At 45.3% G+C, this 13,947-nt stretch overlaps 1 protein-coding gene across 2 annotated transcripts; it reads right to left on the reverse strand.

Moving 5' to 3' along the window:
- Window positions 1-251: 251 nt before the first annotated feature.
- Window positions 252-11,848, reverse strand: igfbp5a (insulin-like growth factor binding protein 5a). 2 transcript variants are annotated; one of them, XM_079495178.1, is made up of 4 exons: window positions 11,018-11,848; window positions 3,520-3,731; window positions 2,946-3,065; window positions 252-2,457 (listed from the first exon to the last, which is right to left on the reverse strand). In XM_079495178.1, exons 1-4 carry the CDS (start codon window positions 11,352-11,354, stop codon window positions 2,320-2,322), a joined length of 807 nt encoding a protein of 268 aa, XP_079351304.1. In that variant the 5' UTR covers window positions 11,355-11,848; the 3' UTR covers window positions 252-2,319. The 2 variants fall into 2 exon arrangements, with proteins under 2 accessions (XP_079351304.1, XP_079351303.1); XM_079495177.1 differs by having other exon boundaries at window positions 3,508-3,731.
- Window positions 11,849-13,947: the final 2,099 nt, after the last annotated feature.

The following is a 13,947-nucleotide window of genomic DNA, read 5'->3' on the forward strand; positions in this document are numbered from 1 at the left end:
CTTTTTTCTTTTTTTTTTGATTTTTCAAAAATAGCAGACCTACAAGCTCGTAGCGCGCCACTCGGTGGCGCGCTATGAGCTTGTAGATCTGCTATTTTTCAATAGCTAAAGCATAACATAATGCTAACACCAAAAGGGGTTCCCGCCCAAAATGGATTAAGGCAACCGGCCGGTTCCACGCGCTGCACAAGGTGCCCTTTTTTAACTTGAGCACCTGCCCCTCTAAATGTCTGTGCACGCCACTGAGTAAACTGCACACACGTTTCCTTAACCACATGAACCCTAGTGCCCCCATTCCGGGGTGAACCTTTGGCAAAAATAGCCAACCGAAAGTCTCACAACAGCAATGCATTGTGAACTTGTAGATCAGCCATTTTTCACCCAAGAGGTTTGTTATAGAGGAGAAGAAGTAGGGGTCCAATATACTAGGTTTAAGTGGTTAAATGATTGAGTGTCAAGACTATAACTGAAAACGTGAAATACTTAACAAATATAGCAATGTTCATATACACTTCTTGACGGGAACATTATGCATAACCTTTCTCACTTTCTGAGCAGGCAACTGGAAAATAAAACCATCCTATAGGGCCAATTCTGCACTGTTTGTTATTCCATTCTAATGGGCAGGAGCATTCCTTTGTTCAAACAACATGGCTCTCCATGCAAATCACAATTCAAAGTGACGTGAGATGGAAGGCACTTGAATTTACATGCAAACTTGGATGACCTTTTTTCTAGGTTGGAAAAACCAGGCCGGAAGTCACAATTAGCTCGGTTAAGATATGCAACGTGTGTGTTTGCATAATGATTTGCGTGCGAGCTATGTAGGAAAATTCACAGCACCATGATTTTCTTACTGTCTGTAGCTTGCGTTGGCTAGTGAGAGAACGTTGATTTGAACTGACTGGAAGTAAGAGATAAGGAGGGAATGCACTCACACACAAACAGATACGCAGACACATACAGTCACACAACTTGCAAGGTTCTTGATGCATTATTTTTTACCAGTTGTCGGAACATGAAGTAGGCCTGCATTATTTCAAGAGGATATTCAGTACCAAATAACCAGCCTTATACAGTACTAGTGCTATACGATAAAGTCTTGTTTTATCTGGACTGCCTATATACAGTATTACAGGGTTAGTGTGCTAGAGCCAGAGACTCAATGAGCAGCAATGTCTAATGTTTGGAAATATCCCACAAGCCTCTGCTTCGTGGTTCAGGAACTCCACTCTTGTGCAAATGTAAGTCATCAACATTGATAGGTGACAAGGCCCAGATATCAACCTCAAATGATGACGGAATGCCTCAATTTGGCAGGACTGGCCAAAGAAGATCGGCACTTAACACACACTGCGTTATTGGCGGACGCCCTCACTTTTGACAAGAAATAGCATGTGTCTTGGATCATCTGGAGAGGCCTCTCTAGTGGAGTAACCAGCGAAAGGCATGGCAAAGTGCTCGGCTGTTTTTATATTTTCTAAATCGACCACTCCAACAGACTGACTTCTATCAACATGAACTCCACCAAGTTCCCTACAGCAGCTCCTGTACGGAGTTCACGTCAACTTGACCAGATTTCGTTCTCTACAGCCAGTAATTCATATCAACATGAACTCCACCAGACTCCTTTCCCTACAGCCAGCTCCTGTATGGAGTTTACCTCTCTCTCTCTCTCTCTCTCTCTCTCTCTCTCTCTCTCTCTATAAAGCAGGGTAATGAACAATCTGATGCTTCAGCCACATTTACAAATGTACACATTTGAAATCTTGTCTTTAATATCATTTTAAGTATTTTGACCAATAACATGTGTGTATGTGTGTGTGTGTGTGTGTGTGTGTGTGTGTGTGTGTGTGTGTGTGTGTGTGTGTGTGTGTGTGTGTGTGTGTGTGCGCGCGTGCGTGCGTGCGTGCGTGCATATGTATTTATTTCTATGGTATTCTAAAGATGGTCGTTCTTTTTCGTTCACCTCAAACATGGCTACATAGTCACTGGGGAGTGAACACGGTACATTCTGGTTGATTGCAAATGAAAGGGTTAATGAGGCTGAAATATGACACTATATCGATACCAGAGATGGATTCCGCCAAACCCTCTCAGCTCGGCTCCCCGACATAACACCTACGCAGACCGTCACACACACACCTGAACCACACTCACATAAAGCGTTTGTGCCGTATTATTATTATTATTATTATTCATTTTTTCTCTCGATTGGCAGTCGTCAATAATTGTGCTAGCTTGATTGGCAGGTTGACACGTGAAGAAGAGAACGGACTCAAGAGGAAGTGTGGCTGAGCCCGCCTCTCTCTCTAGCTCTCATTCGTTGGTGTTGCTGTTGCTGTCCGTCTCCTTGCACTGCAGGTCCCCTCCGCTGTAGTCGATGCCCGGGAGCTTCACCCCGAAGCGGTCCACGCACCAGCAGATCCCCCTCTTCCGCCCGCGGGACGGCTTACACTGCAGATAAACATAGCGGGAAGAGATGTTTCACCACTTAAGTCTTATATCTACTTCACAAAACAGCTGACAAATAAAAGATCAGACGCATGTGAAGTGAGCGGTGTCTTTTATCACGATGATGATGTATGATGATGAGAACGTCATCATACATCAGCCAATCAAATCCTCACATTCCGTGCTACACAAACGCATGCCGTGCTCAATCTGACAAACACACAAAGCTGTGTATATAGGAGCGGCTGCACCGCTCAAAAATAGATGATCCACTACTGTATGCCTGCAGTGCTTTGAATTCGCGATGCAACGCTTCATGAGTTTGTGGATTTAAATGGATCTAAATTCAAATTCAATTGATGAGATTATTGTGGCAGAAACATCTTCAAATAGCAGATTTGGGGGTCCTTGGTATGTTCACATTTGGGAACCCCTATTTATACACAATGTTAAATGTCAGACAGGGTCATCTGCTTTCACTGTAGAAATACCTGTTTGCGCTTGAAGAAACCTTTCTTGTCACAGTTTGGGATGTAGAGGGACAGAGCCCAGACCCGTGAGGTGTCCTTCATGCTTTGAATCAGATTGTCTAATCTCCTTCTGCAGGGCCCCTACACGCGCACACACGCACACGCACACGCACACGCACACACACACACACACACACACACACACACACACACACACACACACACACACACACACACACACACACACTCACTCAGTTATGCAGCTTGTGGATATGTATGCATCAGTCTAAACAACGTACTATCAAAATAATCTGTACATTGAAACTATATGATGTATGATACGCCATTACCAGGTAAACAATGAACCTAGTATCTGTCTAAATAATGTGTTATCCAAATTACACTCATAACCGTGGCCCGTTGTGCAGTGTACACAGTCTAGCTGTGTGTGTAGTTTGTGTGCGTGCGTGTGTGTGCGTGCGTGCGTGCGTGCGTGCGTGCGTGCGTGCGTGCGTGCGTGCGTGCGTGCGAATGCCCCGTTTGAATCCCATATGTGTAATCCCATGGATAAATGCATGCCCACCGATTGACGTACAAACTCCGGCTGTAGTTTTTCCACGGGGCGGGTTGGGTAGTCCAGGCCGCCGGCAGCGGGTCTCCCTCTCGCCAGCCACTTCTTGCGGTCCTCCGCATGCTTCTTGGCCTGGGCCTTTAGGCTGACAATGTGGTCCCTTCTGTTCGTGGGCACCTTCGTCTGGGGCATGGACTCTGGAATGGGTAACATGGCCTCGTCAGGAGACTCGCCATCTGAGAGGGAAGAAGAGAGAGACAGCAAGTTAAGTCAAGTTCACGGCGAAGTTACTATACGGTGACCAGATGTCGTGGTTTGGCTATAGATTGTGTCAAGCTGTGTCCCGACTCCCGACTCCAGACAATTATATCTCCTGGTTTTCAACATTCACTATACCACGTTGTACTGGTTTTCACCACAGTATCTATAGAATGATGACGCTTGCTTTGAGTGCCGACATACACGTAGATGTTTATTGTCTTCTGTTGAAAGGTGCAGTCACTAGATGAGTGGTAAAGATTATTTCCCCCCATGACTGCACATGGTGCCATGCATGCTTTGACATGCATTGAAGTGTGAAACTGCATATATGGCATGGATTGAAGTGTGAAACTGCATATATGGCATGGATTGAAGTGTGAAACTGCATATATGGCATGGATTGAAGTGTGAAACTGTGAATATCTGTGGTAGTTTTGGTGAGAAAACTGTATTAATAACCGACTCATCTCTGTGGCTCATTTTGTTATAACATTAATTGCAAATTCCATAAAGTGTATGCATGTGTTCATTCATAAGAAGTCATATTCTTCTAACTCTATTTCCTCATGGGTATCTCTCCCATGCCTGGACTGCATGGTTAACCAAACCCTATATACTTCAGTTGACGGTGGTCCCCCAGGGGTCCCCTCGCTTTTCCCCTTTACACCAAATCTCCCAAAAACAGACGATCTGCAAGCTCACAATCGTGCCAGAAGCTCATAGATCTGCCATTTTCGCAGAATGTTCGCCTATTTCTTGCGGAATGTTTGTCTATTATGACATATGCCCAGAATAGGTACTCTAGGGTTCATGCGGTTAAGACAACTATACTGTACAGCTGTAGGAATGAGAGAGACCAGACACTGGGCAAGAAAAGACATGAAATGATGTGATGATGTCTCTGTGGACCGTGCGTCCATGTTTAGTGCAGTCCGTGGCCGCTGGCCAACTTCAGACACCATAGTGTTGACATGCGTGACAACACAGCCTACATTTGTGGCAGGTCAAGTTAGCAGTTTTGGGGTATATGTAGACCATATGGTCTCAAACTTTTTATAGCCAGCGACCTAAATGAGACATTAGTCTCACACTAGCACCCCATGAGTCAAGAAAACATACTATTACACTTGTCATGTGGCAACCCACCGGGGACATGAAGTTCTCCATTTTGGGTCCCGAATCCCTAGAAACACTGGGCTGCTTTCATTTATTTTTTCTCTCCAGTGAATGCCTTTAAAAAGGCCTTTGAACGAGCCTTTTAATCCATTGATACCTGGAACGCATCCATGTCACGTTAGCGTTTAACCACATTAACCATTAACCCATTTTGGGGCGGGAACCCGTTTTGGTGTTTTAAACATTGTTATAATTTAGCTATTGAAAAATAGCAGATCTACAAGCTCATAGCGCGCCACCGAGTGGCGCGCTATGAACTTGTAGGTCTGCTATTTTTGAAAAATCGTTAAAATGTGCCTCAAATCTTTCCGAAAATTGTCATGATTTAGAAAACTTTTTTTTTTAAATTTCGACGTCAGGCCTGAATGGGTTAAAAAACACGCGACACATCTTCGCACCAATCACAGACCTCACTGTCCTCTGAATGCATAGGCTGGAGTTAGTGGTGAGGGATTAACCCCCATGAGGGCCCCTGGGCCGGTCATTTTTGCAGGGCCCCCATAGCGCGTGCGCGCAACATTTTTGTGTTTTTCCGTGTTTTTATCATGTTTTTGACCTAAATTTAACTAAATCAATGGCAAATGAAGGGCTCCAGGAGCCCTTTTCAGGGGCGTCAAACCTAGTACTGCGCGGTCCAATTTCCCCGAAGGGCCCCTGAGAGCCAAGGGCCCCTGGGCCACGGCCCCACTGGCCCAATGGCTAATTTGTCCCTGGGTGAGGCCTGTGGGCTTCTCTCTGTTACTGTACATCTGAATAAACCTTTTTTTTTTTTTTTTTTTTTTTTTAAGATATTTTTTTGCGGCTTACGCCTTTTATTGGTTTTTGAAGGGACAGACAGTAGGCTGACAGGAAACGGGAGAGAGATGGGGGAAGACATGCAGTAAAGGCCGTGTCGGGCTCGGGAGTCGAACCCGCGGCACACTGCGACTGGATTACCAGTCGGGTGCCCAGACGGTTACGCCACCGCCTGGGCCATCTGAATAAACCTTAATGGAATGCTGGGTGACATGACTTCAAATCACAATTATTTAAAACTTTTGCCTCGATTACGATTAATTCATGATTATCACTTTTTGAGGGGCGCTAGCCCCTCCTATATTCAGCTATAGTGTAGATTTTTGTCCTAACACAAATATTAAATGCCATTGACAATGAAAGGAGAATTTACGTCATATCTGTCTGAGCAAATCAGCTATTTCGGTCCTACACAAACATTACATTCACATTGACAATGAATGGAGAATTTACGTCATACCAGAGCGGTGCCTTTGGGGCCTCTACACAGCGGTGCTCATTGGGCACTGGCCTACTTGGAACGATGCAAGTTGGAAATGCATGCCCCACCCAGATATTATGTCTGTGTCCCTTTTATGCCCATATATGGAGTTCTTTGTCAGGCATGCCCAAATATGGAGTCTATGCAGACGTCAGAATGATGTCAGAACAGGCCAGCTCCATATATGGACCCTGGGCAGGGGTCCTGTCCAGAGCCCGGGCAGAGGCCTTTTTGGTTGCGGTTCTGGACAACCGTTGGTCCGACCGACACCGGCCACTGCACCCCCTGTGGTGGTGTGGAACGCGTGTGTCGAATTTTAAGTCGGTGGGGCTAACGCTTCTCAAGTTACGTGGATTACACAAAGACAGACATACAGACAGACAGACAGAGACTTTTGCATTTATAGATAGAAGATTATAGATGAGCAAATTGGCTATTTCGGTCTTACACAAAGATTAATTTCCCATTAACAAATTATGATAGAACAATGATAAGAACGCCCCTCACTTCACACGGGTGTGATTTTTAAATAGTGAAAAATGCTCTACGTGCTCACAATGCGTATTGTGAGCTTGTAGATTAGTTGTACTAGGCTATACCACCATTGTATACCATCCAAACTGGCGACATTGGACATTTGAGCATAGTGCCAATATCTCATCTCACATGAAACAATAGCTAGCATGCAGGTAAAACTCACTAAAGCTATATATATATATATATATATATATATATATATATATATTATACATACATCATATATGTCATGGGGATCCATGCATCATGTGCATGTTTCCGCTTCCACTTTTGGAACACAGTAAAGATTTGTCTTGTAACCCCCCCCCCCCCCCCCCCACACACACACACACACACACACCCCGGGGGACAAACACCCAACCTGTCTGAGCTTTACATGATGACGCCATCCCTAAGCTACGCCTATAAGGGAAACAAGGTCAGCGTGCTTGAGGTGATGACATGAAGCCATACATTAAACCCATGAAATCCTCTCTGTCATACAGTAAGAGTAAAGCCTCTGACCCCACCATGAAGATAATGATGATGACAATGATCTATATTCTATATACCCCTGTCCACGGGAGTCAATTATCAGGAGAAGGAAAAGAGACATTTCTCCCACCCACCCCCACCAGTTTTCTGCTGACACACTTTTCTTGGGGGGGGAGTGTGGGGGGGGATAAGTGCAAGTCTAATCAAGTCTGCACTTGTTAATCCCCGCCATCTTCTAATCTGATTACTGCTGACTGATAATGTCTCTCTCTTTTCAGCCTCCCTCTTCTTGTGGTGGAGCTGCGAGAGATGTGATGATTCTGTTGAATTTGATCCCTTTCTGGAAGGGGTTGTGAACGAAACTAGGACGAGTCCCACCACCCTTGGACCCGTTTGAATGACTATTTTGTCTTGCATTGGTGCAGGGACAAGAAGAGCTTATTTTTGAGTGGTGCAAACCACTCCAACGACTGGCTTTGTACCCGTGTACACGTGTTCGTACCAAAAAAACGAGCATGGTTGCTATAGTTAGCAACAAAAAGAAAAAAATCACACCCGTGTGAACTGAGTGGTGTAAGGTCTTATATAGACTGATCAGCTGTGGTCTGACGTAATGTCTGACGTAATGAAATCACACCCGTGTGAACTGGGTGACCATAGCAACCATGCTCATTTTTTGGTACGAACAGACAGACAGACAAACTAACAAAGCCAGTTGTAGGAGTGGTTTACACCACTCAAAAACGAGCATGGTTGCTATGGTTAGTATGTGACGTCACTGACATAGCTGATCAGACTATATAAGACCTTGCACCACTCAGTTCACACAGGTGTGATTTTTAGAATGCTGTTCAGTAATCCTTGGCTACTGTTCAGTTTCTTTGAAATATATGGAAAATGATCTCTAGAAAACATTGGCGTCGTTATGTCTTGAAATGTCCAGTGTTTGTGATGCATTCTAGGCTCATCAGTTTTCCTTCCGTCGGGTCAGTTTGTCTTTCAGAAGGTGTGGGCGTGTTATTTCAGAATGAACCTGTTCACATATTGATACTTTGGTTTAAAAGGGTCCAGAGCACACACTGACTCACACTGTACATCAATCTATGCAGATCGTTCTTCATATCTCTGTTAGCACTGGTGGAAAGTATCGTAGCACCTTTACTTACAATGTTTTGGTACTTTTACTTTCCACTTTTCAATAGTTTCTACTTATACTCCAATACATCTCTGAGGCAAATATTGTACTTTTTACTCCACTACAATCATATGAAAACTTTAGTTACTAGTTACTTTGCATATATGGATTAATATTACAAAATAGCAGATCTAGAAAGCTCACAGAGCAGATCTAGAGGCTCACAACGTGTTGCACTGTGAGCTTGTACATCAGCTATTTTCAAAAAACGTTTGATACATTTAGTAAAAGTTTTCCTCACTAAGATCTCCTGTGCTAATTAAAAAAACATATTTTTGAATTTATATAAAGCTGGACACATTCATTATCATGGACTGTGCTATCTGAATAAAATATCAATATTTGCCGTCACTATAAGATACGATAAGAGGTATAAGATATACGATCGATTATATCACATCGTGTTGTGATCTACGAGCTCATATCACGTCACATCACCAACGTTTTTGTGTCACACTGTAGTATAGGTACGGCATAAATGTCTGAAAAAACTAAAACAAAATATGAATATACAAGGTATCTATGTGTGTATGTGTTTGCATGCTGGCATGCATACCTGTACATGCACTGGATCATGCATAGTGCATACTGTATATGTGCATGATTGCTTGCACATATAAGTGCATATGTGTGTGTGCATGCATGCATGCACGCATGTGTATACATGTCATGTCAAATGTGCGATATGCACGTGCACGTGGGTTTAGGCACTTTAGGGTGATTCGTGCACATGCACATACTGTAGCGAGCGGATCCGAATGAGATGCATGCACACACAGCAGGGAGTAAGGAGTTAATCCATGACACAAGTGAGTCCACAGACAGTGTGTGTGTGTGCGTGTGTGTGGGGGGGTGATCCATACTCAGCCAGCCAGCATTTTGCTGAATCACTACAGAGCCTGCACACACTCAGCTCACACTCAGTGGAAGGAGGGGGAGAGAAGAGATTGAGGGGGGAGGGTATAGGAGGGATAGAAAGGCCTATAGGAACAAGGAGGAAAAGCTGTGAGTCTGACGGGCGGGTGGGATGAGGAGAAGAGAGGGAGGGAGGGAGGGAGGGAGGGAGGGAGGGAAGGTGGCTATAGGGAATGATGGAAGCAAGTGACAGGAGGAAGAGAGAAAAGCACGAAAAATGGATGCAGAGAGAGAGAGAGAGAGAGAGAGGAGAGGGGTAGAGGGCAGTGAAAGAGTCTATAATGACAGCGGGCGGGGGGGGGGGGAAGGTTGACAGGAGGAGATGGAGTGGGGATGTAGAGGAGGGGGGGCGGAAGAGGAGATGGTGCCACTCAGGATGGGAAAAGAAAGAACGGACAAATGAATGAGGTGTGATGGAGGTTAAGGAGGCGCGGGGCGGGGGGTTGAGGGGTGATCTGAAGGACTGTGGACAATAGCAAGAACATGACAGAGGATGAATAACGACAGGGGAATACATGGGATTTAAATATAGGGCAAGTTCAATATTGTGGAAACATGTGTCACCTGCACAGACAATGCAGAGTGCAGGGTAATAGCCTAAAGTGTCAGACAGACCGAAAAAGAAAAAGAAAATTCAACAGTGAAGGGGACAAAAAAAACAAAAAAACTCTTGTGCTCCATCATGTCTCAAATTACAAGCTGGCCTGCCGCAGGCCATGCACACACAAAGCCTTTTGGACAGCCCTCCCTGCTGCTGCAGACACTAGTCTGCGACTGTCCCTAAAACGTCATTCAAACGAGCCTCTTCGTGTAACAGCGCCTATAATGTTCTCCCTGGTGTATATTATTTGGCGCGCGCGTGCCTCGCGGCGACGGCCCGCGGGCCACTCCACTCAGTCACTCACACGAAAAGGGCCCCCCGAGACGAAACCCACTAATTTACGGCTCTTTAGAGTCCCACCACCACACCACACCACACCACGGCTCTCAGACAGAGATGACAGGTTGATCGGCACTCGGCAGCATGCAGTCGTTGACATGATCAGGGTTCGCCGGGTCACGGCCTGCATGGCCTTTGAGTCGTGTGCGCCTAATAATGACAGGTGTCTGTCAGCCCGTCTTATAAGGAGGAGTCGACCCAAACCGCCTCCAAATTCCACACCCAGGCCAATACATGAAGCCAGGCAACTATAGGCATAATTAATAACCATAACGTTTTCAATGGCCTTATAAAATGTATCAATGGAGTGGAGTATTATAGCCAGCCAATATGAGAGAGTGCAAAGTGTGACTTTTATATCAGGATTTGTGAAATTCAGGCTTTATATCCCGAAATGGGTTTGTCATATAGGACCAAACTGCTTACATGAATAAAAAAAATAAAAAATAAAGAAAAACAAATGCTTTATTCTATCAGTCTATTTATATATATTTTTTAGATCTTCCACATGCACCAGAGGAATAGGGACGCAAAATGATATAGGCATAATATTATAGCCTAATCATAGGGCTACAAATAGGCTATATATTTGCAAGTCCTCACTCCTATTAAAGGAAATAAATAATTTCCTATAGCCTATAGTTACTCTATTCCATTAACTCCAACACATATTGGGTCCATTTGGTTCCATTCATCACATTCCCAATAAACCAGAGGAGCCGTGCATGGCGTGGTCTTAATTTCTTACCCTTCTTCGACGAGTGCATCAGTTTGTACAGCTTCTCGTTCGCGCACACGCCCCGGCCGTGCAGGAGCGCGTGCAGCTGCTTCTCCTCGCCGCTCCGCGGCAGGCAGCGGAGCCCGCGCATGCACGGCCGGGTGTACACGCCGCACGGCTGGCCCTCGTCGAGCGCGCACGTCAGGCAGCAGCCGCAGCCGGGCTCCTTGACGAGGTTGGGGCAGCCCATCACCGGCACCGGCGGGCACATGGACAGCGCCTTCTGGTCGCACGGCTCGCACGGCACGTAGGAGCCGCGCACGAGCACGGGGATCACCGCCAGGAGAGAATACACACTCAGCAGCATCTTCGGAAGCTGTCTGTCTGTCTGAGTGTCAGGGGCTGAGAATTATGTCCAACTATGTGAATAATAACCGATATCAACTCAGTATGACGTCCGATCCGACCTTTGCAGTGGCTCCGAGTTGAAACATTTAGGGAAGGGGTTCGTTATTCAGTGCGTAAATGTTGGGGGTTCGAGCATGCATCCACAGGTGCCGTGCGCGCTTATAGTGTCGTTAAGTCCATTAGTGGCGTCTCTGCCTGCATACGATCATCCTTGCAAGGCACAAGAGAAAGAAAGAAAGGAATAATTAAAGGAAAACCCGCCCCGCAGCTCCTCCTCGTGCAAAGTGCACAAAAATATCAAATTAAGAAAATGGAATTAGCTATAGCCTATCTCTCCTGTCCTGAGCGATTCCTCCAGGGATGTCCAGTGTCGTTTTTACGCGCAACTTGTCTCCTATAATGAGGGGAAGAGGCAGAGCAATTCTCCTCCTCGGCGAATCTCCCTAGGCTATGTACCAACCCGCACGGTTCCCCAGCACAATATATAATCTGTGGCTTTGAGCTCGCCTTTAAAAAAAAAAGAAAGAAGAGAGAGCAAAAAAAAAAGAAAAAAAAAAGAAGGTTGCCAGAGGCGAAGCCTATAACGACGGGTATGTCAAACAACGTTTGGAGGGGGAGGCGCACTTGTCAACTCCGTGCGCCTCGATGGTGATTTCACATACAGGGCGGGTGCTGGCATGCCTCCAGAACTGCTGGATACGACGAGACGAGTCGATGCTGAAAGGCAAATGAACAAGATATAGCCTACTCGTGGAGCGTGATCCGACGATGGTTTTCTTCTCCTTTTTCTTTTAGAGAAAAAGATAGGCTCTACACGTGCCTATCTTATTCACATCTATCATGCATGAAAAAGATATGCAGACTTTCTTTTTTTGTAATCCATTGTTTGTAATCTTATCAAACAGCAACAGGGAGGGAGCATCTGATCATTAACCACTTAAACCCCATAGGTTGAGGCAGCGGAGTTCCTCAGGGCTCCATGCTGGGGTATTTTCTATTATGTGGAAAGCTTTTTGCTTAAAAAAAGCTGATTGTCAAGTTTACAGTAAGCTATAGTTTTTGCAAAAGCTTTCCCCATAGGATGCATGCTGGGGTTTATAGATGTTATGTAAAAAGTGGTGCAACTCCGTGTGGGGGTCCCCGGAAGTTCCAGACCCACAGGAACGCGCCCAGGTTGCCGGCCCGGTTCCGGCGAGCCGCCCCACGGTCCAGAAATGACAGAGTTATCGTGTGGGGGTCCCCGGAACATACAGACCCCCAGGAACGCGCTCAGGGGGGCGGCCCGGTTCCAGCGAGCCGCCCGCGTCCAAAATGGCTGAGAAATGACAGTTACCGTGTGGGGGTCCCCAGGGGGTCCCTCAACTGTACTGTACTGTACTGTAAAACTACAGTACCGTACTATACTGTACGGAAAAAGTAGGCCTACCGGTAATTTGCTGCCAGGATATTATTCTAGGGACACCTACACTTCTGTCAACCCTTTTCCATAGATTTACAAGACTTAAGGCTCTATTTTAATTCCTATTCCATAAACCCAAAACCCCTTATCCCTAAACTTCTTTGCCTTTTTTTTTTTTTGAGTGGGGCAAACCACTCCAACAACCAGCTTTGTCTGTACCCGTGTACGGGTGTCTGTACCCGTGTACCTGTACGTGGCCCCACGTACAGATGAGCATGGTTGCTATGGTTAGTGTGTGACGGCACCCAGTTCACACGGGTGTGATTCTTTTTTTTTACTATTTTGTAAAACATTTGTGAATAGTTAAAATAGCCAATCTACAAGCTCACAACGTGTCGAAGTAGATCGGCTAGTTGACCTACAGTATTCAAAAATAGAGCCCATGTCTGTAACATTGATGGACACTTGCAAATAACGGAAAATGTCGCGTAACGGAAACTTTCATTCAAAATTTCACACCATATATTTGTCTTTCATTTTACAGTGTATATGGTATTACCATCTATCATGCACAGACATGAAATGATAGTATTTTTATTTATTTATTGTTTGTAATTGATCATTCTAAACAGCAACAGGATCGAGCATCTGCCTATATTTAAAAGAAGAACAAAGTTATTTGAACATGATGTATAGCTTATTCAGGCACTATAGGCCCACTCGGCGGCTCTGGATTGTATAGGCCCTTACAAGAGCCGCCGAGCCTGATTTCACATTATAGGTTAGGCTACTGTATACTATAGATCCATTCTGCTATTGCTATAGACTATAGCTGCTATTTATATACATCCTGCATGTCTGTGGTCTCCATCATATACGGTGTGTCATGAATGTTGGTTCACTTCAAACCCATCAAACTCACACCTTCGCAACAGATTGATGTATGCTTGTTGTATGCAAAGGGTGTGATACATCTTGCCCCAATGCATTTCCAATGGGAGTAACATGGTTTGACACATTTGTGTTGTATGAGGGGGAGGGGCGCAGTCGAAACACAGCCGAAAGCCATACAACAGCTTGTAGTACAAAATGTTGTATCAAACCATGTGACTTCCACTGGAAATGCATTGAGGCGGCCATGACACTTACAACA

The sequence above is a fragment of the Electrona antarctica genome, assembly GCF_951216825.1.
Source record: "Electrona antarctica genome assembly, chromosome: 24".
NCBI lineage: Eukaryota > Metazoa > Chordata > Actinopteri > Myctophiformes > Myctophidae > Electrona > Electrona antarctica.